Raw genomic sequence first — 24,118 nt, forward strand, 5'->3', positions numbered from 1 at the left:
AGAGGTCAAACCTATATCCCCCGTCCACTTCTTGATGGGGATAAAAATAAGTTTATTGCCATATATATCAGTATCACCATGGTTATGTTGCCCACATGAACAGGAAATATTAACATAAAGTTAATAACCAGGCAGTGTAATTACATAGATAATATCTGTAATCAAACCTGCATTAGTTAACTTGGAACATTATCAACAAATATATTAATTCTTAGAATTCTACCTCTAACACTAGATTGTCTTTAAAAAGAGAGCAAGAAATAAAGCAATGGTGTTGTCGCTCTTCTGAGTGGTCTTCCCAAGCACTAGCTGTATGTATTATCACCCTGTAAATTTTCTGAGGGTTTGCCTTTCCATTTGGATATAAATTGGGGTAAATCTAAGGCAAGCTAGTATATCGAGTGTCACATGCTCATGGTAATGACTTGATATTTATAGAAATAACAATTTGTAGTAACAGTAAAGGTTCTCTGATTGCACTGCATGTTATTTGCAGAACTGCAGAAAAAACACTGGATATATATATTTACAGATGTCACCATTTCATTTAACAAATTCCCAAATGTCCTAGGGGAGGAGGAGGAGGAGGAAAGAAAGAGAGAGAGAGAGAAGAAGAAGAAACCCCTCAAAACCCCTACCAGTGGTGCCTCCCATTTTCTCTCCAACAATATTGGGTTGGGTTGGGCAGGGCCCTCTCACATCTAATTGCATGGACCCAGGGCTCTATTCATATACATAAAAAATGATCCCTGATAACATTGATAAAGGAAATTAAATGTAAACTCTGGTCAGTTCAGTTGAATCTATTAAGAAATAGAACAACAGACTGTAGAGAGCTATAATTTCCTAGGCATGAGTCCAAAGGCACAAGTCCAGTGATGAGTTCATTTACTTACATGATCCACTGAATGTGCAGAAAGTGAGTTGGGTTTAACACCACTTGGAACCTTATTCCAGGTATATCATGCCATGTTTGCTTTAGTGAGTGAGTTGGGTTTTATGCCGCTTTTAGCAATATTCCAGCAATATCACGACAGGGGACACCAGAAATGGGCTTCACATATTGTACCCATGTGAGGAATCAAACCTGGGTCGCGAACACTTTAACCACAAGGCTACCCCAACGCCCTCCTGGATATGGTGCTGACAAACCATGAAACATACTTATAAGTCTAAACTTTGGATGGGTAGTATATATCGAACTAGTCTTCACACCAAGGATCAAAGGTTGCTGGTGTGCCCAAGGGACACAACTCTGCAAACTGAGTTATGCACCTCAGGTAACTATGCCTCCCATGCTGCCCATAGTGTTAGATGCCACATGAATACTTTATGTACTATGCATTTTGGATCCTCTGTATACACTAAACACATACCCATGAGAGTTGGTGATGCATAGATGCCGCCAGGCCAGTCTGGCTGGTTGAAGAACTGGAAACTGCGGTATTTCTTGTCCTTGTACAAGATCACTGAGGAACCTTTGGGGGCATAGCCATACTGAAATATCATACACAACATTGTCACTAACAGGATGAACAAAGAAATACTGGTGACTGAGGGACCTACCTTGTGAGTGTCTGCAGATATACTGGTGATGGAGGACCTACATTGTGAGTGTCTGCAGATATACTGGTGACCGAGGGCCTACCTTGTGAGTGTCTGCAGATATACTGGTGACTGAGGGACCTACCTTGTGAGTGTCTGCAGATATACTGGTGACCCAGGACCTACCTCTACGCTTGTGAGTGTCTGCAGATATACTGGTGACCGAGGGCCTACCTACCTTTGTGAGTGTCTGCAGATATACTGGTGACTGAGGGACCTACCTTGTGAGTGTCTGCAGATATACTGGTGATGGAGGACCTACGTTGTGAGTGTCTGCAGATACACTGGTGACCGAGGGCCTACCTTGTGAGTGTCTGCAGATATACTGGTGACTGAGGGACCTACCTTGTGAGTGTCTGCAGATATACTGGTGACGGAGGACTACCTTGTGAGTGTCTGCAGATATACTGGTGACTGAGGACCTACCTTGTGAGTGTCTGCAGATATACTGGTGACACTACCTTGTGAGTGTCTGCAGCAGGTGACTGAGGACCTACCTTGTGAGTGTCTGCAGATATACTGGTGACTGAGGGACCTATACTGGGACCTAGACTTGTGAGTGTCTGCAGATATGGTGACTGGGACCTGTGAGTGTCTGCAGATATACTGGTGACTGAGGGACTGCAGCTGAGAGTGTCTGCAGATATACTGGTGACCAAGGACCTACCTTGTGCATGACTGCAGATATACTGGTGACTGAGGGACCTATGTTGTGAGTGTCTGCAGATATACTGGTGACTGAGGGACCTACCTTGTGCATGACTGCAGATATACTGGTGACTGAGGACCTACCTTGTGAGTGTCTGCAGATATACTGGTGACTCCAGGAACACGGAAGTCAAATGGAGACAGTGGGAAGCCAGCTTTTCCCATGAAGGGTATCAAGAAGCCACCAAGGCAACTGTCTACATGAACAGGAATGTTGTAGTATTTGCCCAACTGTCAACAAGCAATAATAATCAGTCAGGAAACACTAAAGAAAATCTCACTCTCCACAAATGCAATAATTTCCAATACTAAATACTGCTGAATATGAGAGTGTCTTGTGGCATTCTTTTACATATAAATATCTCTATACATATGTAGCAATTAACATAAAGATACCATAAAAAGGGCAAAGGTATAAAGAATCTTATGGAGTAAGTCTCACTGACATATTACAGAGCTGTCAACACCACAAAGATTCACTGGATGACCCATGTTTGTCATAAGAGGCTACTAACGGGATCAGGTGGTCAGACTCGCTGACTTGGTTTACATGTCATTGTATCCCAAATGCGTAGATCAATGTTCATGATTTTGATCACTGGATTGTCTGGTCCAGACTTGATTATTTACAAGCCACTGTCATATAGCTGAAATATTGCTGAATGCGGCGTTAAACAATCGAGTCTAAAGTTTGTCTAAGGTGCCTGACTCTGAGGGTGTGGGTTCTCAAAAATTACTAGAATTTGTACTTTACTAAGAAAGTGTAATCCCAAATATAACATATGTTACATTCAGATTTCTTGTTCACAAGCCAAAGTGTACACTTCATTTTCTGGTGTTGTGCAGTAACTCTAAGGACACTTTTATTATGTACAAATGTATTTTAGTTCTTGTAGTTATCATAAGAGCATGAAGTGTATTGAAGACTACCACTCAAACTGTTACAGAGTTGACCATGTTATTTTACAACACATGAATCCAACACTTCAAAAGAGGAACATAACTAGGGATGTCAGATATGTTAACGGCTCTTTGAAAATACTGTTCCTTCTCTATTCTTGTAACATGAGACTTGCGAAATGAACTTACAGCGGCAATTTCCTCCACTGGATCAATCACTCCATGGGGGAAACCAGGAGCTGATGCAACAAGCTGAAATAATACAGAATTAAATGACCCATTGTTAGTAGAACTTGGAAATTTTTAATATAAATTGTATATTTATATACTTATCCTATCTCACGGTATGCACTTCTCTTTCTTGATTTGACACTGAGTGGAACGATGTAAACTTTTTTCCCTTGGCCTCTCTTGTCCATCTGCCCAAGCACTCCATGCTACCCTCATTATAAGACAGTTTCCTAGTTGTCATGCAAAGCATGCAGCATGCACCACTAGCTACCCACGGGACTATCTCTGAATCATCATTCTCATTCTTGGAGCCACTGGAATATCAATCTTGGAGAATCTGCGTAGCGGGGAGGATGGGCGGGAATCCGTCGCATGAGATAGAATAAGTATATAAATATACAATTTATATTTAAAATTTCCTCTGAACTCCTTGGCTTACTAAGCACAATGTCTCCCAGGGAGATGGGTGCTCCCGAGTGATGTGGTGTTCAGCCGCAACCTCCGGAGAAGGACGCAGCTCAGCGAGAAAGGATGTCACTTCACCACGATTTTCAAGGTACCCTCGTAAATTAAAGTCATAGACAATAATCGGGCCAGCCCCTGCTTCGAGAAGACCCCCACAGACACCGACCAGGGGCGGGTGAAAGAGAAGCACAACTCGGAAAACTCACAGTTTTAACGTTCACTTCCAGTCAACATCAAATTGATCCTCACTTCTTTACATAAGCTTAGTCAAAGGATGAGCCTTGCAACTTCGGAGTCGGAACGCAACGAAATCCACTGGAATTCGGGAGTGACACACATCACTGACGTAATTGCTTCGAAAAGTAGAGGTCAGGAAACGTGAAATGTCGAACCCTTCCACATCGTGATACAGAATTGAGCTCCAGATTCGTCCAACTACCGAGGTGGTAGTATCTCTGTGTCTTAGTATAAAACTAAGTGAAGTAGTTCTAACCCATAGGCAATCAAAACATAAGGCAGACATCAAATTCAGACTTATATTCAGGAAAGAGCAGGGAAGCAGAAACCGCGTGGGACCGTCCCCTATCTGCGTTATTGGGCCGTAGACAGCTGTTGTGCGACGTCCTTGACTGAGAGGTCCCGAAGGTAGTGGGAGGAGAAGACAGAGTCAGATAGCCAGAAGCATCCTTCCCTAATGGCGTGGAGAGAGCAGTTACTATGCAGAGCCATCGTAGATGCTAACGCCCGTGTCTCAGGTGGATTGGAAGCTGTCGGGGCTGGTAACCCAACGAAGGTGTAAGCCCATAGGATGGTGGCTTTCATCCAGAAGGATAATGTGGTGCGAGACACTTCCGCCCTGGATGTTGAGGACAATGAAGAGTCGCTTTCGGAGACGGCAGCAATCTTTAGAAGCAGCAAGAAAAATCTTTAAAGCCCTAACAGGGCAAAGCTGAAGGTCTTCATTGTCATGCGGCTCAAGGATCGTGGACAACGGTGGGATGGTAAAAGTACGATCGGGTTGTTCCGGCAACTGATTCTTCTCTACGAAATCCCAATGTGAGACCGAGGAATACTTTGCCATGCTTCTTCCGTTTGAACTGGACTCTGTTAACGTCCAAAGCGTGGAGTTCAGAAATCCGAGCAGCTGTAGCCAAGGCCACAAGGAAGAAGGTCTTGAAGGAGATCTTCTCAAAGTCCTTCTGAGCTAAGGGTTCATAGTTCGCCAAGGCCAAATGACGCAGCATCACAGACAATCCCATGCAGGAGGTCTAAACTTCTTAGACTGATTGGTCAACTTGAAAGAACGGAGCAAATACTGAAGCTCAGGAACTGTCAAAACCTTAGAGCCTGTGGTGGTAGCCAGGACCGAGTTGATCGCAGCAAGGTAAGTGGCCAAAGTCGAACCCTTGAACTTCTAGACGACCGCAAATGCTGAAGAAATTCAGCGACAATTTGAGGTGAACTAGAAATGGGAGATGTAATGCCGCTGGACGTGCAATATCCCTCAAAACACTTCCACTTCTCATCATAAAGTGAGCGGGTGGAAGTCCGATGAGCAGAAGTGAGGGCCATAGCCACTCTCCGAGAATACCCCTTGGCAATTAAGGACTTCTGCAGATGCGCCAAACGTGCAGAGACAGGTGAGGGTGAGGGTGTAACAGTAGGTCGTCCCGATCGGGAAGAAGAACTGGGTTTAGGTCTGCAAGGTGTGTGAGATCGACAAACCAACTCCTCGCTGGCTAGTAAGGCGCGACCAAAAGCAGTAGAATGTGTCTGGTCGCCCGGAGTTTGAGTTTCTGGATGACTCTGGGTAGAAGAGCACAGAGAGAGCACAGAGAGAGCACAGAGAGAGATAGAGAGAGAGAGAGAGAGAGAGAGAGAGAGAGAGAGAGAGAGAGAGAGAGAGAGAGAGAGAGAGAGAGAGAGAGAGAGAGAGAGAGAGAGAGAGAGGGAGAAAAAGAAGAAGGCGTGAGCGTTGAGCCCCTCACACGAAATCGCCAGAGCGTCGAGATCCCATGCTAGTTGGTCTGGTATCGGCAAGACGGGAGCTGATGGTTGAACCGCGTGGAGAAAATCCAAATATTGGTAGGCGGTTGATCCAAACGGTTCAGTGAACCATGTTTCCTCAACAAAGAAGAAAAACTAGGAGAGCCAACTGAGTTCGGCGAATCACCACAAGATGTATGATCCGGTGAAAAGCGCTTGTAGAAAGCCGTTTCAGTGAACATTGATTAGTGGAATGCCGGTCTAAGGTGGACAGTCCGGCGAGAGTCAAGCCGGAGGGGAGCGGACAGGCGAAGTGTGATCCGGCAAACTGTGATTCGATCTGGCAGGCAGAAGACCGAGGTAGCTGGATGCAAGGAACAACACTTCTTTTCGCCGAATGGGAAGGAGACGGCGAAGTAACCACTGACAGGCGTTGAGGCGAGATAGACTGGTTCCTCTCACTACTGGACAAATGACGAGAGCGAGAACGGCTTCTGCGCAGTCAGGCGTAGAGATCAACTGATTCTTGTCCGAAACAGATGAGCCAGGTTGCCGAGATAACTGGTCTGGAGAACGAGAGGCAGAGAGCATAGTTCCAAGGCATGTGTAGAGGCATCCTGAGGGGTGGTAGCAGTCTCGACAACCACTACCCGGGACGTGGTCGAAGACGAAGGGCTCAGGCTGGAATGTTGAGAGCCCAACAAATTCCGAAGGTCTTCCAATAAGTAAGAAGCTGACGACGCTCTCATGAAATCCTCTTCATTCAAGGAAGGGGACTGTGACCGCCGAGGCGACAAAGTAGGACGCTTAAAGTTAAACTTTCCTTTCATGGAGGGACTGGGTCCGTCAAGTGAAGCGGCATAACGAGCTCTGTCAGCAACATGACGAGCGCAAGCCCAAGTGTAGTCACCAAATGCCTCAAAGGTAAGATCCTTCAATTTATCGCAACGAGAGTCCCATTTACACTGTCCCACACAGTCAACACAATATGCATGTGGATCACTCGTGGAGAACACTTTATTACACCGGGAGCATTTCTTCCTCATTTTTGGCTGGTCAACTTCCCCATGTTGTGGACTAAGTTGAAAACGTTGAGCAAAGCAAAACACGTTCACACTCATGTGCAACAAGAAAGAGAATGATGATTTGGAGATAGTCACGTGGGTAGCTAATAGTGCATGTCGCGTGCTTTGCATGACAAGTAGAAAGCTGTCTTATAATGAGAGTAGCATGGAGTGCTTGAGGGGATGGACAAGAGAGGCCAATGGAAAAAAGTTTATATCGTTCCACTCAGTGTCGAATCAAGAGAGAGAAGTGCATACCGTGAGATAGGATAAGTTTAAAAATATGAATTTGTACTCACTACATTCTTCCATCACTTGTGAATACATACACTTTACTAATGAGATGTACACAATGTCATTTACAAAAAACAAACAAGAAGACAAAGTCATCAATATTCCCGGAACGGCAAAATACTCTTTATGAATATGCTAGTTATGATTATGTCAAATGTTTTGGAGTGTATACAGCAAAGTGGAAGGAGAGTATTGAAAGGTTTTTAAGATCTGCTCCAGAAAGGAGCACTACCACCAAATTCAGTTGAAGCCTAACTTGTTGCCAGGGAAATGCAACAAGATGACATCCTCATAGTCACAGCATAAGTCATGTTTCCATGAAAACCGCAAAAAATAAAATTCATATCAGGGTCTAACCCCCAAAAGGCACATCTAGGGATCATGCTTGACATATGTACCAGGTTTGATGAAGCTAGCAAGTATAGTTTAGGAGATCTGCTCCGGACAAGATGACATCCCCATAGCCACAGCCTAAGTCATGTTTCCATGGAAACAGCAAAAAATAAAATTCGCATCTGGATCTAACCCCAAAAGGCACATCTAGGGATCATGGTTGACATGTGTACCAAGTTTGGTTAAGCTATCAAGAATAGTTTCGGAGATATGCTTCCAACAAAGTGTGACGGATGGAACTCGTTTTTATATCCCCCGCAACTTCGTTGTTGCGGGGGATAATAAAAAAAATGTCCTCTTTATTATGTATGCCATTACAATAATCCTAAGAAAGCCCAGTTAGAATAGGCCTCAGGCACCTTACTTCTGGTTGTGAGGGGCTAAAAAAAATTGGATTGATTTGTTTATTGACAATCAACCTCCAACTGCGTGAAATGATGCTAATGTTTACAGTTACTTGTTTGACTAGTCCAGACTTGATTACTGCCAGTCATATATTGGTAACTTCAAACAACTGATATGAAACAACATTCACTAACTCACTTTTCTATTCTGAATGGGATCTGGGACCAGATCCTCAAAAGGTATGATAAACTACACAATTAAGATAGCATGTAAGTCTATGAACGCGTTGTGGACGGAGACCCTGATACTGAAGTACAGAACTCACCATGACAGTGTTCCTACTGATGGCTCTCCTCATGGCTTTCACATTGGCCTTCCTAGTCTCTGGGTCCACGGGAATGTGTGTGATCTTCATGTGGAGAAGATGGGCGGCCTGAAAACAGACATGAAGTCTCCATGACCATAACACAGAACATCTAAATCACAGATCTTCTTCTACAAACAAACTGGTTTGGTGATCCTGTACTTTCATCTTTGTCTTTTACCATGTATTAACTGACTGAATTGCACTTAAGCAACTTTGTCAATGTCTGAGTAACCAGACCTAAAACAGTGCTCTAACACACTTTTGTACATATGTTTTCATTACATGTGTGAAATATCTTACAGAAAAGATATACTTGTGCCTATTTATTGGCCATCATACTTGAATATCCACTATATTGACAAATCATATTACTTTGTTTCACTGTCTTAATCCACGATGGAGGATATTTAACAAAACTCACCTTATCAAAAGCTGCATGAGCTGTGACTGGTACAATGCTGAAAAGAGGATAACTATGTGAATGGGCTATCTGTTCCCTATACATTCAAAATTTCAAACTTTTCCATACCGTAAATAGGCAGTCATTGACAACCAAAACACTCAAACATCATTCGAGACCTTAGCAATTTTGCTGACACATATCACCAATATGTAATTTTTAGTGTAAAATTGATATTTTATACTTATCCTGACTCATGCTTTTTTGCTTGTCTTCTTCTTCTTGTGAACATAGTGGAACACTTGTATCTCCTTCATTGAAGCTCCCTTCAATGTAAAATCACTAATTGGTACTCACCACGAGTTGCCTCCCTTTGCCCTTTTGGTGGGAACAGGTGTCGCCACCCTCTGGCCTCATGCTTCACTCTCTCCTGATTTTGCGAGCCCAACACTTGAATTTACAGGGAAATCCAAAGTGTTATGTGAGGAGGATGGGAGGAGCTTATTCATGAGTCAGGATAAGTATAAAATATCAATTTTACTCTAAAATTACATATTTTTCCTTATCCTGACTCATGCTTTTGCTTGTAGAATCTGACGGAACCGAGGTGGGAAAACAGAATACTTTGGATTTATAATTAGTGATTTGAATAGATATAACTGTAATAACTCCCTCACGGAACTTCATGAAGGCATAGACTTAGGATATTTCCTCTATTATGAACCATAGGTTATATAATGCCATAACTGGGGTATTACATTAATAATATACTGAGATATATTACATAGATATAAATAATGAAATATAAAAGCGACTGATAGAGACGCTGTATAACTGAACATAATATCAGTATAAGCTTAAGGCTGAATAACTTAAGCTAAGTATATACATAGCCCTAGAACTCCGTAGAGTTATAAGCTAGATAATGTATGTATACCATACATAATAATCTCGTGAGGGTAATTTTTAATGCCTACGAGGGACTGTCAGCTGCTGAGCGAGGACCAAGGGACCGAAATGGTGAATGCCAGATACGTCCTCGGTGGTGATATCTCTCAGATAGTGATTAGCAAACACCATGTTAGATTTCCAAAAGCATCCTTCCATAATTGTGTTCAATGAGCAGTTACCGTGTAGGGCGAGAGTAGAAGCCAATGCCCTGATCTCATGGGGATTTGATGCTGTTGGAGGGTCCAAGCCTGCTGCCTTGTAGGCACCAAGTATGACAGTCCTTATCCATATAGATATGGTGGTACGAGAGATTTCTGTCTGAGTTGTTGCCGACAAGGGGATGAATAATCGTTTGAGCAATCTTCGCCTTGTTTTGGAACGTCGTAAATAGATTCTGAGAGCTCTGACTGGGCACAGCGATAAGTCTAGTGTATCTTGAGATCCGAGAATCGAAGATAGTGTCGGGACGTGGAATAACCTGTCTGGTTGACCTGGTAGTTGATTTTTGGCGATGAAATCCCATCTTAATCCCAGGTGCGCTGTGTTTTGATTGTCATCAAACTGTATCCTCTCATAATCCAGAGCGTGAATTTCGGACATTCTGGCTGCCGTGGCTAGAGATAACAGGAAAAGTGTTTTCTGTGAGAGAAATTCAAAGGTTGTCGATTCCAATGGTTCATAAGCCTCACTTGTGAGGTGTTGTAGCACTACATTCAGATCCCAAGCTGGGGCGTGGAACTTCCGCTTTTGGTCCTCCAATCGGAAAGCACGTAGTAAGGCCAGTAACTCTGGCGACTTAGTCAATTTGACACCCGTTCTCATCGTAAGCACAGAACTAAGCGCGGCAAGATATGTTGATCATGTCGAGCCTTTTAAATGTTTGTTTTGACAAAGGTAACACAAATAGTCTGCCACTTGAGGATGTGTAGCATCTCTCGCTGTAAATCCCTTATTTGCTGCATAATTTTCGAAACTGTGCCACTTGTCGTCGTACAAGTTTGGCGTAGAATACCGTAAGGCAAGCGTGGACCGCTTTGCCGCCCTGGCAGAATATCCTCTCTTGTTTAAACACATTTTAATACAGTCCATACGTATGAAGTTGGAATACTTCTGGGCTTCCGATGCACCTGTTTGGTGTGTGGATGTATTAACCGATTTGAGCGCTTTGGGTAGCTCTAGTGCCGGTTGACCGATTTCTTGAATTAGAATGGGAAACCACGCTCTGGCCTGCCAGTAGGGCGCGACCAAAGTGAGTTGTAGGCTCTGTGTTTGTCTGATTTTCTGTAATACTTGAGGCATTATTACTGGCGGCGGAAACGCGTACGCATTGAGGCCTTCCCAGGATATGCTTAGAAGCGTCGTTGCCCATGCTTGTGGGTCTGGGCCTGGTGACACGAATAATGTCGTAGCTGATTGTTGAATCGTGTGGCGAATAGATCTACTAGCGGCGTTCCTATTTGCTTGGTTATCTGTGCAAATATCTCTGTATTGAGCATCCATTCTGTCGGTGACGGTTGATGTGGCCGAGAGAGTGCGTCTGCTAGTACATTTCTGGCTCCGGGAATGTGACATGCTCTGACATGTAGATTTAGATCGTGGATTAGATCGAACAGTTGAAAGCTTAAGTTCAAAAGGTTCGGTGATCTCGTTGAGCCTTGTCTGTTCACATAGAACGCCACTGCCATGTTTTCGGTATGAATCATTAGGTGCGCATTTTGTAGAATGGTGCTCCAATGCAGTATGGCGTTGATTACAGCTTTCATCTCTAACATGTTTATATGGAGCTTGCTTTCTTGCTGATTCCATAACCCTGATGCCGTCCGGTTGGCGAGATGAGCTCCCCAACCTTGGAGTGACACGTCTACATATAGATAGGTTTTGAATTCCTGCTCTGCTAAACAAATCCCTTCGCAGACATTCGATTTCTTTGTCCACCATAGTAGATGAGGTCTGAGACGTTTCGGTAGACTGAATGGTTGTAGGTCAGACGAGATGCATTGATGAAGACCTGTAAGGGACGTAACTGTAATCTGCCTCTGACTGTCATGTCTTGGGCTGATGTGAGGAGACCTAGTAGGCTCTGCCACTGTCGAAGTGGTAACGGAGAGAGTAGAGCTGGTGGAATGGTCTGTTGGATCTTGGTCCAACGGTCTTCTGGTACGACGATCACGGGTTGAGATTCGTGATAAATCGAATGCCTAGGAACTGCAGGTCTTGGCGATGGTACTAGGTCCCGACTTGAGTAAGTTTACTAACCATCCTAGCTGTGTTAGTAGCTTTATGATGTAGTTTAACTGTAGTTTGAGACGCTGTGGATCTTGATCTACTTTGTATCCCGTCAGTCGAGGTAAAATGCACTGCAAGTGAGCCCCCTTGACGCGATGTAAATAGGCTTACAATCGGTTTCGTTATCCTCGGGTGAGCAGCCAGGGGCTGATGATATTCCAAATGGGCTGATTTCTTCCACTGGTAATGTAGCCCGCCTAGTGTAAACCGTAGGTATTTCCTGGATTCAGGATGTATGGGGATGTGCAGATATGCATCCTGTAGATCTATACTGCCCATGTAGTCCATGGGGCTTAATCAACTGTCGTGTGAACTGAGGTAGATGTATCATACCTAAACTTCGTGGTTTTATGCGAGATAACTTTGCTGAAGAAACTCATGTTGTAAATGAGTCTGTATTTCTCCTTGGAGTTTTCTCTGGGTACTAGGAAAACTGGGGAGTAGAAACCTGGTTCGCTGTTTCTTTGATCTATTACTTCTATGGCCTGCTTGGTTAGGAGTGATGTAACAGCCTCTTAACTTTGGTAGTTGATGTGCCTGTAAGTCTAACTTGTGAGGGTTGACTGTCAGCGGAGGCTTGGCCTGTAGTGGGATAAGAAATCCGTGGTTGAAGAATGTTGGAGACATAAGGGTCTTGTAACATTCCCCAGTTTTCCCAGAGAAGTTGAAGGCACTCCACCCACTTGTGATGGTTGTAATGGAACGGCTGGGGTGGAAGACTCCAGTCGTTCAACCTGTCTTCAACGCTTATAGTTGCGGAACCTCTGGGTGTCCTGCCTCTTCCTGACCCTCCTCTATAGTTGCCATATGGGCGAATTTTAAAGAATCTTTTCTGAGCTGGCTATCTTCCTGTCTCTTTTGCTCTCTGTAGACCCGTGAATTTAGATCTCCTGAGTATCTTTGGTGAAGTCTGTCGGATGACGTGGCTGAGTGTGTCCATCGATTTAATCATCAGGACTTCTCTGGAATCCTTAGTGACTTCCTTTGGAGACTCTGTCTATTCCTCCGCCAAAGATGGATGGGGAAGACCACGGGGCTGTATATAGTGGAGCTGTAAAGTTCTCACCCCAGCTGCAGGAAGCGAGGAGGCCTTGACGACGAGCTATGGTCAGTGCTGCTGAGACAGATGTGAGATGATCCGTTAGGAACTGTTGGTCCTTCTTTTGCATAAGTAGGGCCGAGTAAATCATTCTATCATCTTCAGAGGTCGTGTTACGAAATCTGGTGATAAGTGTCTCATTGATCGTTCTAGATCTATTTAGACCAATAGTTAAATTAATGCAGTAACTCCAACGTGAATCAAACGCACAAGGCGTAGAACAACTAGGGCATACTACATGCGGATCGGCAGCGGAAAAACGTAATCTACAAATAGTACAGATTTTCATCAACGTAATACTAGCTGAACAATCACGAACTCACGTGAATAAACAGTAGAACTACGACTAATTATCAATACAAATTAATGAAGGATACTAGCTATACCTTTATAGTAAACTATAAGAGGTAACTAACTAAGAAAAACCAAAGGATATAGTGTGTAAGGGAGACACAGGCGCCTCACATCCTGCTCACTGGGCTTAAGAAGGAGAGAGTGAAGCATGAGGCCAGAGGGTGGCGACACCTGTTCCCGCCAAAAAGGGCAAAGAATAATAGTATTTTGCATTATGGATGAAATTCATTAATTTAAAAATAATACCTTTATCAGTGAAATATTGTGGCCATACAGAACAAATAGCAGTGAAATACATTAATGGATGAGAATTATGTGTACAAGTTTCTAAGCAAAACATGGCACTACATACATTTCTGCAAACTTGATCCCTCGTTCCTCCCTGGCCATGTTTCTGTAGGCCAGGCATGCCAGGAGAATGCTCTCTGTACCCCCGCAGCTCATCTGTACACACAGTGCAGTGATAAAGTCAGTATAGAAGTCAGTGAGTGAGTAAGTGAATATCATTCTGCCTTAGCCAGCCGTACACCTGCTATATCACTGCAGCTTCCATATAATTAATCCGGGTTAGAATTGGTCTTAAGCGACCCATGGGATCAGGTGGTCAAACTCACTTACTTGGTTGACACGTCATCGTATCCCAAATGTGTAGATCAATGCTCATGCTGTTGATCACTGGATTGTCTGGTCCAGACTCGATTTACAGACCGGCACCATATAGCGGGAATATTGCTGAGTGTGGTGTCAACCAACCAACCAAACAATCCATATACTTACATCTGATAGCCTGACATGTATTGACAATGGCATGACAATTTGTTTTAACTTTACAGCACAAGTGTACACTTAATACACCAAGCATCATCACCAGGACCCATTTAAATCCTGGATTCTGACATGACCAAGGGACATAACTGGACAGTACACTGCTGAGCCTAATACCACTGGCCAACTGAAAGTCTGAATCAGTACTTCAAGTAGTCTTCCAAACACAGCTAGATATTTACTTACTGTTCCACAAGTCTGAGGGCCACCATTGAACATAGAACAGGACATCCTGACAACCTCTGCCTCCATCTTCCTAACATCAGGGAAGACCTCGGGATGCAGTGGGTTAGTCCATGCAAACATACTGTAAGCCTGCATAACAAATACATACCAGGTAACTTACAGGGATCAACATAAGGAAACACTAACAACAGTGACCCCTAATTTTAACATTGTAAAGAATGGGACCATATCATATAATGATTTTTATGGAGAAGCATGTCCAATGTAAATGGGGACACCACCACCCACCCCAATTTATGTAAAAAGTAAGTGACACCCCCACCCCCATATGTCATGTACAAAATCATTGACCACCTCCATAGTCCATGTGTACAAAATTGACGACCCATCTACCTCCCAAGAAGAAAATGTGTGACTGCCACTTAAAATCATCATCACACACACCCCATAAATTATGAACGGTCCCTAAGATACTACTGTTTCCTACTGTTCAGCTGAGTGGTCAATATGCCAAAGTGTACAGATGTACAGATGTTTGATACATCTTTTACATACATCATCAATCTTTTTATTTCAGTTCGTAACTATGTACAAATGGTCGAGTTTGGGACTCATGTTATTGACAAAGGACACCTTGGACTAACACATTTATTGAGTAATGTCTGCATACTGATTCAATAAATTTGACTGATTTGTTACACTCTTGGTTCCTTAAAGGTAGACACCAGCTTTCAATTCATCTGCTTGAAAGCTCAGGACCATAGTTTCAGACCATTGGTGTATGACACCTAATTAGATTCTGGAAAAACCATATTTTCACTAGTTTCAGATTAACAGGCTCTTAGTGTTCATGCCTGGGTCAGTAACATCAAGATTAGGCATGTCCCAGGTGCTGCTGTACAAATCAACCTTAGCTCTGAGACTGCCATAAGTCTATGTTAAGGTATTGGACTTACAATCACCTTAGCACTAAGATCACTTTGTATGACAACATGTTCTAATCAGAGTACCCACTACATAAATGATGCTCATACGTAATATTTGTAATAAATCATTAATTATGAACACAACAAAATGCATATTTTTCATTTCCCCACCTTGGTCATGACTTCTGTTAGTACAGGATCACCACTGTAGACTGCACCAGACACCAAGCCCTTCTCCCATGGGATCTTATCTGGTGGTGAAAATACAGCTCACTTGAACATCAGTTATTAATCAATACAGTTTAACCAGGGTTTTAACCTCAATTCACAAAAATAGGGGTTCCGGGGACCTCTAATTATTAGTTTTAAGGGTCCTGTGTAAGTAACGGTGAAGAGGACTGTATGTTTTGATATTATCTGCAGAGCCTGGAATGAATCATTGATCATGTGGACTGATGGGTGAAATGATGCATGTAACTGCTCTGACAGAAACAACCAAAACTTAGCAAAGTCAAAGACTTGTTGTGGGTACAGTGAATAATATTGTGCATCCCTTTGGAGGAAGTGCTTCCATTCTCTACATTTGAACGAACTGGATGCACATTTGCACGGAGAGTAAAACCCTGGTTTATACGCACTGTTTGCATTTTTCATGAATATCACAGATGAGGATACCCACAATAGACTCAACCCATCAGGGAATATATACCTGAACACATTCAGCACTAGGCTGTTAGACTAATGTGAAAGGTACAGTTATGATAAGTGAACAGTAGTAATGCTAAAGGACATTTTGAATAAATACAAGACAATTCTGAACATGTACAATAGAAAACAAAGTGTAACACAAATAGCTTATTAAAAAAAAATTACATTTCGCACTACTACATACCTAAATTCCTGTATCTCTCAAGCTCCTTCATGAGTTCAACCTGGAAAAACAACAAATACAAAGGTATTGTATTCATAGGCTGCTAAGGGCTACTACCTTCCCATGGTACATCATCAACACTTCCTAGGTTTGTATACAATAAGCTCTAGACTAATCTCTGAAAAATGTAACTCTGAGAGAAACAAACAACTCCATTTGAACTGAGGAAAAGCATCATTTAGGATGTTTGTAGGTGAGTGAAAACACAGCATAAAGCTAAATTTCAGCAATACCAGCAGAAATGGGCTAATAAACATGTGCAAGTGTTTTTGTTAGGACAAGTAAATACTTAAACCACAAGGTTACCACAGCCACATAGCACTTTATGATACTCCATTCACCACCACCATCTTCATCATCATCATAAACAACTGACACCTTACCTCTGTCAGGCCTTCTCTTGGTAACTTCAGGACAAAAGCAGATCCCTCTGTACCATGGTATCTCAGTGGGCTAGCACTATAGAGATTCCTCCATTCCTTTCACATTCTTTTCCAACTCTTCCTCAATCTTCTTCTTCACATATGGAATTTTCTTCACCCATTTGAAGAAAGTCCTTTTGCTCCTTACTTGTAAACCTTGCAAACATAATTCAAATTGTGCAAACCAAAAATCCCACTGGTGTGAATCATTCGATAGCAATAACTTTTTTCATTTCTAACATATCAGGTATAATTAATAGAATATCTTTTACCTATTATTTTCTATAGTCAGTACCGAAGAAATCATGAAATCCCTCTAACTGTCACACATATCAAAGGTCACTAGGTGCATGTGACTGTCAGCTACTTCCTTCCTTACCACTTCAACAATAAAATTTGCCATTGGTGACATATCCCATGGAAAGTTGTCTCATGAAAACTGACCACAGACAGCTCAATACAGCCATATCATTTTTACAATAAAACATTGTCAATATTTCAGATCTTCGTGGATTTGTACATGTTCTTGCATCCCCTGTGAATAAACATAGCCATTGTTGTACAGTAGTGAAGTGTGTCTGTTTTCAGTAAACAATGAAAGGAGGCCATGTATTAGTCATGATGGTCAAATGAGCCCTGTCCGGTACATGTTTGTATGAACTCCACTGTTGTCTGATACTGGAGCAATTGGCAAAGTAAATAGCCAAGGGATTGAGGCATATGTTGAATGAGAAATATTGGAAATTTTGAGAATTTAAAGATTGTAATTTTTTTTTTTTTTCACTCATAACTCACGTAACCATAAATTGTATATTTACAGTACAACCAGAATTTTTATTTTTTTTCACTCATTACTCACGCACACGTATTAAATGTGAATATTAGCAGAACATAACTCCAGATTCAAAGACAGGTGAACAGTTAGTATTTTGTCAAGTCACCATGGGCAGCTATGCAGGCTTCAATGAGAGGGGCAGAGGTCAGGTTGTCAGAGGCCAAGAAGTTTGATTCAACTTAGCCTACAGCACGTTTCCACATATGGTCGTAGAAGAAGAGAGGTGCATACCGTGAGATAGGATAAGTTTAAACATTTGTCATTTGTGCTCTGAAATCTGAGCAGTAGATGGTTTCCTTCTCCAAAGAACAAGGCCATGATTTGTGTTATGTATTAAAAGTAGCAACTACTCTGTAAAGTATATGTATGTATTCACAGGTGATGGGTTTGGTTGTTAACGCTGCACTCAGCAATATTCCAGCTATATGGCGGCGGTCTGTAAATAATTGAGTTTGGACCAAACAATCCAATGATCAACAGCATGAGTATCAATCTATGCAATTGGGATACAATGACGTGTCAACCAAGTCAGCGAACCTGACCACCCGATCCAGTTAGTCTCCACTTACGACAAGCATGGGTTGCTGAAGACCAAAGCGGATCTTCATGAGTGCCCAGGTGACGAAGGAACGCGTCGTTTTATAAAAACACCATTTTTCATTTACCATGTTGACCAAAATATCAAGTCAACAATTAGAAAGAAACAACAGGGCTATTGTTGCAATCATTACATATGATGAGTGAGCCTTACTTTCCTCCCCATTCAGGAAGTCTTTGATCGCTATGGCAATGACAGTTCCTCCACATGTGTACACCACTATCTGCCATGGCTCAAGCCCCTTGCACAAAGTCATTCAGTCGGCCCTTAGCACCATCCAGCAGGGGTTGAATAGGACCCTGAAACAACAAATGTAGGATGTTAGTAACATTCTTTCACAATTGTGCATGGCCCAGCTGTTTTAATTACTTGCTTTATGGTCTACAAAATCTACAAATGTGGAAAAAACATGCAAAAAATTTTTATTCAAAAATCCAAAACTACCAAAAGGTACCAGTAGACCACCAGACCTATGTATGTGCCAAGTTTGGTGAAGAAACATTGAACATTTCTGCTCCAGAAAAGAGCACCAATACAACAAGCAATTTCAAAATCAAACTTGTTGCCATGGAAACACATATAATATTTTCTTTACAAATCCAAAACTAACAAAGGCACACATTTACCACCATACCTATCTATGTGCCATGTTTGGTGAAGAAACAAAAGAGCACTACCACCAATTTCAGACAAAGTCAAACTTGTTGCCATAGAAACACATTTTTTTCCAGAAATCCAAAACTACTAAAAGGCACCAGTTCACCACCAGACCTATCTGTGTGCCAAGTTTGGTGAAGAAATATTGAAGGTTTTTATGTTCTCTGGAAAATACGAAAGTGCACGGACGGACACATGGAAGGATGGACAGAGTCCAAAATAATATGGTTTTACCCCCTGCAAAACGCGTTGTTGGGGATAAGTAGGTTATCAACAGGAAGCAAAACAAACAATGCACTTTGAAATTACTAAAAATGGTTTCACTAATATCTGTGTCTCTATCAGGTTTACGAGTTATATGCATTATGATATTTTCTTGTAAGGCTAAAATCAGTAAAATTACCTTTAGGATTACTAAAATCAATACTAAAATCCATCTCAACAGATGATAAACAAGATCAGATGAGCAGAGTTTGCATCACTTTCTTCATTAAAACTAAACACATACCACAATAGAAACAGTATATTCTTCAGTTACTGAAATCCTATCCAGCTCTTTTGGGTGTGATCTGAAAGTATTCCTTTGACTTGAAAGTATTCCATTGATTCCAAAGGATTCCTATGATTTGCATCTCCAAAGATATGGTCAAGAAATGGGAAAACACACAACCAGTTTGAACATGCTCATTCCTGCTACTACAAACACTGCTCATAGATTAGGCCATCAACTTGATGAGGTGTAATAGATTTGAAATCGACTGTTCGGAAGTGTTAATTCATATGAAATACACCTATTGACAAACTGCAGTACATAGTGTCCATGGTGACTACCTCATTCATTATTGATCAACAGTGATTGATGACAACACTATTGATTCATGCTTAATTATTCAACAAAGTATTTAAAACATTCATAGTGTGACTGAGCTGAGCGTTTGTCAACAATACAGTGCAGGTAATTCCACATTCTGTAATCTCATTCACCTGTGAATTGTTGCACAGACTATTTTGCCTTGATACAGCCATATCCAAACAGAGGATCCACATGAAAACAAGGGTCAGACTGAAAGACTCATAGACTTTCCTATGCAAGACTTGGAGAACCAGATTCTACAAACAGTTAATCATGGGACTACTTGCTGGCGTTGGATAGTGACATTGACAGCAGCAGCACTAGGGACGACTCCATCACTCTGATGCATACAGAAATAGAGACGTTCTTCAAAATAAAGGGGTAGGTTAGACACAAAGGAGCTGTTGCAAAGTTAACATGAAAATGATCTGTTTCAAATGAATACTTGTTGGTATGTTTCTGCTTTCTCTTTAGACATAAAAGACCTGTGCTGTTGCTAAGATAACATGAAAATGATCTGTTTCAAATGAATACTTCTTGGCATGTTTCTGCTTTCTTTTTAACATTGTTGAGTGAAGAAGACTGCAATTTGATTCAAATGATGAAAAATGTCCAAAATTATCAAAAGTTTGGGGACACACATGTCGATAGAACTGGCAGCAAGAGGTGTATACACCTGTAAGAAATGTAATAGAGAGGTATAAATACAACACAGATGAGATATGCATGTTGAATAAATCATTTTATGTAAACAAATTCTTTTTTTGATACATAAACAATTTGCAAGATTTGGTGGCAATCAATAACAAAGATGGCCTCTTCCTGGAGATCATCTGGTGATGTGTTGCTAACTGGAGAATCCTGCTGGGAGGGCATCTGGCAGGGATGGTGTTGTCAAGTTCATTAGTTGATGGGGAGGGAAAGTCTGTTATGTAATAAACAGTCACGGCACTGACTCAGATTTCCTGTCAGCATTGAGCAGTGTTATAAAACAAAGACCAGTGCTTGGTTCATTATGTAACATAAAGTCCCACCTGTTTTGAAGGAGCATTAGGTTACTTCTCCTGTTTACCACTGATTTCATGAAGAAAGATGAATCCAGTAAGATTATGTGCTATGATTACTTCAGAACTCATCAAAACTGAACCATATATTTTATCTCACTCAGATGAGTGCGTGAGTGAGTGTGTGTGTATGGTTTTACACCACTTTTAGCTACATTCCAACAATATCATGAGGGACAGCAGAAATGGGCAATGATGATGATGATGATGATGATGTTTTTTTCATTCATTTTTACAAATGACATTGAAGATATACATTATGTATATTTTCACTCACATAACTCTGAAAACAGTTTCAGATTTTCACTCTACATATACATAATACAGGTTTTAAAAAACTGATGTACTGATGCTACTGAAGTGAAAGTATCTTAAAACATAGAAGTCTTTGATGATGTAAATATAGTGTTAATGTAAGCTGTCTAGCTTGCAACTGCATGAACAGCATGGGTTACCTGTCTATCTTGCTACCTCAGTACATGCAACTATTGCCTATAGATATGATAGTGAGCCATCTGACTTACATATTTCCTTTACTAGATGTCTGGGTGCTGAATAATTTTGCACAAGCTGCTGAGCCAGCATCCATCATACAAAGGACAAATTTGCAGAAAATGTCCATTACTATTTATCAATAAATCACAATATTGACAGTAGCGAGTGACCTTGTCTAGATTTGTCACTATTTGTCATGGACACTTGTCAGAGATGTGTCAAGCTAGTCAAAAAATATGACTAGCTTAGCAAATTACATCCATAAAAACTGCTGACCAAAGCAGATTGTTAGTCATTCATCTGCCTTTAAAGGCCTAGTGGTCTCTGTCTGACTCTGTGAAAACTGCCCTGCCTCATATAGTTGTTCTGTAAGAACAAAAACATCCATTTTTTTGTATGGCACTACGACTCATGCTGTTTGAAGAGTGTCAGAGGTGTTACACAACCACCAAGCCAGCTGTTGTTCATTTCTAAATGAATGTCAGTATGTTGTATGTCAATTGAGTGGAGAGTTACAGAACTGTCAATATTTCACACATCATGGAATCATTAGGACACACCTTCATACGACCTTTACATAGATCATGTATATATGAAGGATAACCAAAACGAAGCCTTTATTTGTTGTTACAGAGCTTGCTTTGCCTCTCAAAAGAAACAACACAGTTTGAAGCATCACAGAGTCTGCTCGTGTGAGGCACTGCCTTCATCAGTTGATGAATGTCAACATATACATCTTCAATCCTTAAATATTTACAGCAGCCAGTGACCTCATGTAGATGAACACTGGCAAGCCAGCTGTCATTCATTTCCCAATGAATGTCAGTATGTTGTATGATTACATTGGCAATTGATTGGAGTGTTTGATGAATGTCAACACATATATAACTTCAATCCTTAAATATAAAAGACCCAACATATAATAGAAGCCCAGCTACAATTATTTGAACAGAGCATATGACCGTCATCAATTCAAGGTCGGCATGTATTAGAGGAAAATAGAGGACATATGGTACACTGTTATATATTCCTTAGTCAGTGTTCACAAATGGTGTTTCAAAGTAACAGGACATTGGGTCCTGTAAGTTTCAGATATGTGTCTGACCAGTTGAAAATTCAAAGGACCCATAGAATAAAATTAAACACACATATCAGATTTACCATTTTTTATAATTGGCATTGAAATTATTAACAAACATAAGATTTATAAACAGGAAACAAGTGTTACATGCCACATATAACAACTTCAGTCAGTCATTGTGAAACATACAGTCAGACACTGGGGCCGGTGGGTTGTAGACTTCTATCAGACCGTTGGCGAATCTGCCGGATTTGGTCAGACGCTATTCGTGAACACTGCATAGTACTTACAAATTTAGTCTGTCTCACAGTCCCTGAACCACATTATATCCCTACTGCCTCACCCTCCCTGCAATGCTGAAGCCCTAAATGAAGCAAGTCTAGATTACCTCAGGTTCTGAATTTCCCACCTCACTTGGGCTCTTTTTCAATTTAAATGGGTTATTTTTAGGGTTGGGCGATAATACCGGTTAACCGGTATATCGCAAATTCGAACTTCGCAATACAATATATTGTGGTACACTTTTCGCAAACCGGTTCACCCAATATGATCGGCAATTTTTGTGACTATGATCGGTAATTTTTTCGTGATGTAGTTAAAAACATCATTATACATTAATAGTTTTGAGAATGTATATTGGTCAATCACATCTGTGTCCTGACAGTGGCATTGTTTCAAATGAAAGGAAGACAGTAATTTCATCACCTTAGTTAACCGATTCAACACTGCAGGCCGGAAAACCGGCCAAGACGTCACAAGTCCCCACACACCAAAAGGCCTGTACACCGGCCAGGCAGTAGGCGCATCAAAATGGTATATAATTTTAGGAACCTACCTAACAAAAAGTAACATATGATTCACTTATTAAATCCATCACTTTTCACAATGTCTGAAAATACATATTACATTTCAAATGAACATATATTATCGACAGAATTAGAATTATAAACTATTTTTCGCAATGTTATTGAAAACCAAAAACGATTTGGCAACGGGTCCATATCAAAGTTGCCAAAGAGCAAAGTGACGATGTTTCAAGGAAATAATTAAACAAATTGAATAAACTAAAGAATAAAATCAAGAACCGTACTCATAAAAGTTGTTCCATCTTTTTGAGTGCAATCATGAAATGTAAGCCAAATAACATTTTGGCTTTCGTCGCCTCGAACTTCACGCTTGCACAGGATGTGTAATGCTAAAATATATGCTTGAAGCATTTAAAAAGTTGTCACAGGTCATAACCAAATACGATGCGACAACTAAGTTCCTTAAGGTGGTGATTTTGTGCGTTACCCGTTCAGAATAGGATGATTTTACCCAAAACTTTTGTCTAAATCTAAAGTTTTCGTTTTCGAGGAAGGTATCCATTGCTGTAATAATATTGGTTGCCTTAGCTCACGTGCATGATTTTGACCAATCACGAGCCATATAGCAGACATTCGTAGCTACTTGTGTCATTCCGGCAAGCCAGATGGCGACTCCGACCTCTGTCGTGGCCATGTTCACGACTAGTCTAGGAATAAGAAAAGCAAGATTTATGGATGTCAACTTCTTTATTGTGGACAACACGATGTTTCGGAGTGAGCTCCTTCATCAGGAGCAAGCATACACTCTGAAACGTCGTGTTATTTTGCTTTTCTTATGCATTCCACTTCTAAATGCCCTTCAAAGATTTACTCTAGGAATATTTCCAAAGAAAGATAACTCTGAATTTCCAAACATGGCTACTCCTTGAAAGGCATGTTAAGTAAGTTTCTTATGTCTTTAACAAATATCAGTAAAAAAAGATAATTTTAT

At 41.3% G+C, this 24,118-nt stretch overlaps 1 protein-coding gene across 1 annotated transcript in view; it reads right to left on the minus strand.

Annotated features, from left to right (window-relative positions):
• The window catches only part of LOC124261393 (sphingosine-1-phosphate lyase 1-like), a 45,603-nt gene that overhangs the window by 15,286 nt on the left and 6,199 nt on the right, over positions 1 to 24,118 (minus strand). The window contains exons 2-13 of the mRNA XM_046695707.1: positions 18,325 to 18,470; positions 16,780 to 16,894; positions 16,700 to 16,748; positions 16,278 to 16,317; positions 15,557 to 15,636; positions 14,460 to 14,588; positions 13,801 to 13,892; positions 8,780 to 8,816; positions 8,317 to 8,424; positions 3,403 to 3,465; positions 2,398 to 2,544; positions 1,377 to 1,497 (exon numbers count right to left, since the gene is read on the minus strand). Of these exons, the coding sequence (XP_046551663.1) occupies positions 1,377 to 1,497; positions 2,398 to 2,544; positions 3,403 to 3,465; positions 8,317 to 8,424; positions 8,780 to 8,816; positions 13,801 to 13,892; positions 14,460 to 14,588; positions 15,557 to 15,636; positions 16,278 to 16,317; positions 16,700 to 16,748; positions 16,780 to 16,894; positions 18,325 to 18,427 (1,084 nt within the window). The 5' untranslated portion in view covers positions 18,428 to 18,470. The remainder of the gene's footprint in view (positions 1 to 1,376; positions 1,498 to 2,397; positions 2,545 to 3,402; positions 3,466 to 8,316; positions 8,425 to 8,779; positions 8,817 to 13,800; positions 13,893 to 14,459; positions 14,589 to 15,556; positions 15,637 to 16,277; positions 16,318 to 16,699; positions 16,749 to 16,779; positions 16,895 to 18,324; positions 18,471 to 24,118) is intronic.

The sequence above is a fragment of the Haliotis rubra genome, unplaced genomic scaffold (assembly GCF_003918875.1).
Source record: "Haliotis rubra isolate DU_JTF1 unplaced genomic scaffold, ASM391887v1 Scf8, whole genome shotgun sequence".
NCBI lineage: Eukaryota > Metazoa > Mollusca > Gastropoda > Lepetellida > Haliotidae > Haliotis > Haliotis rubra.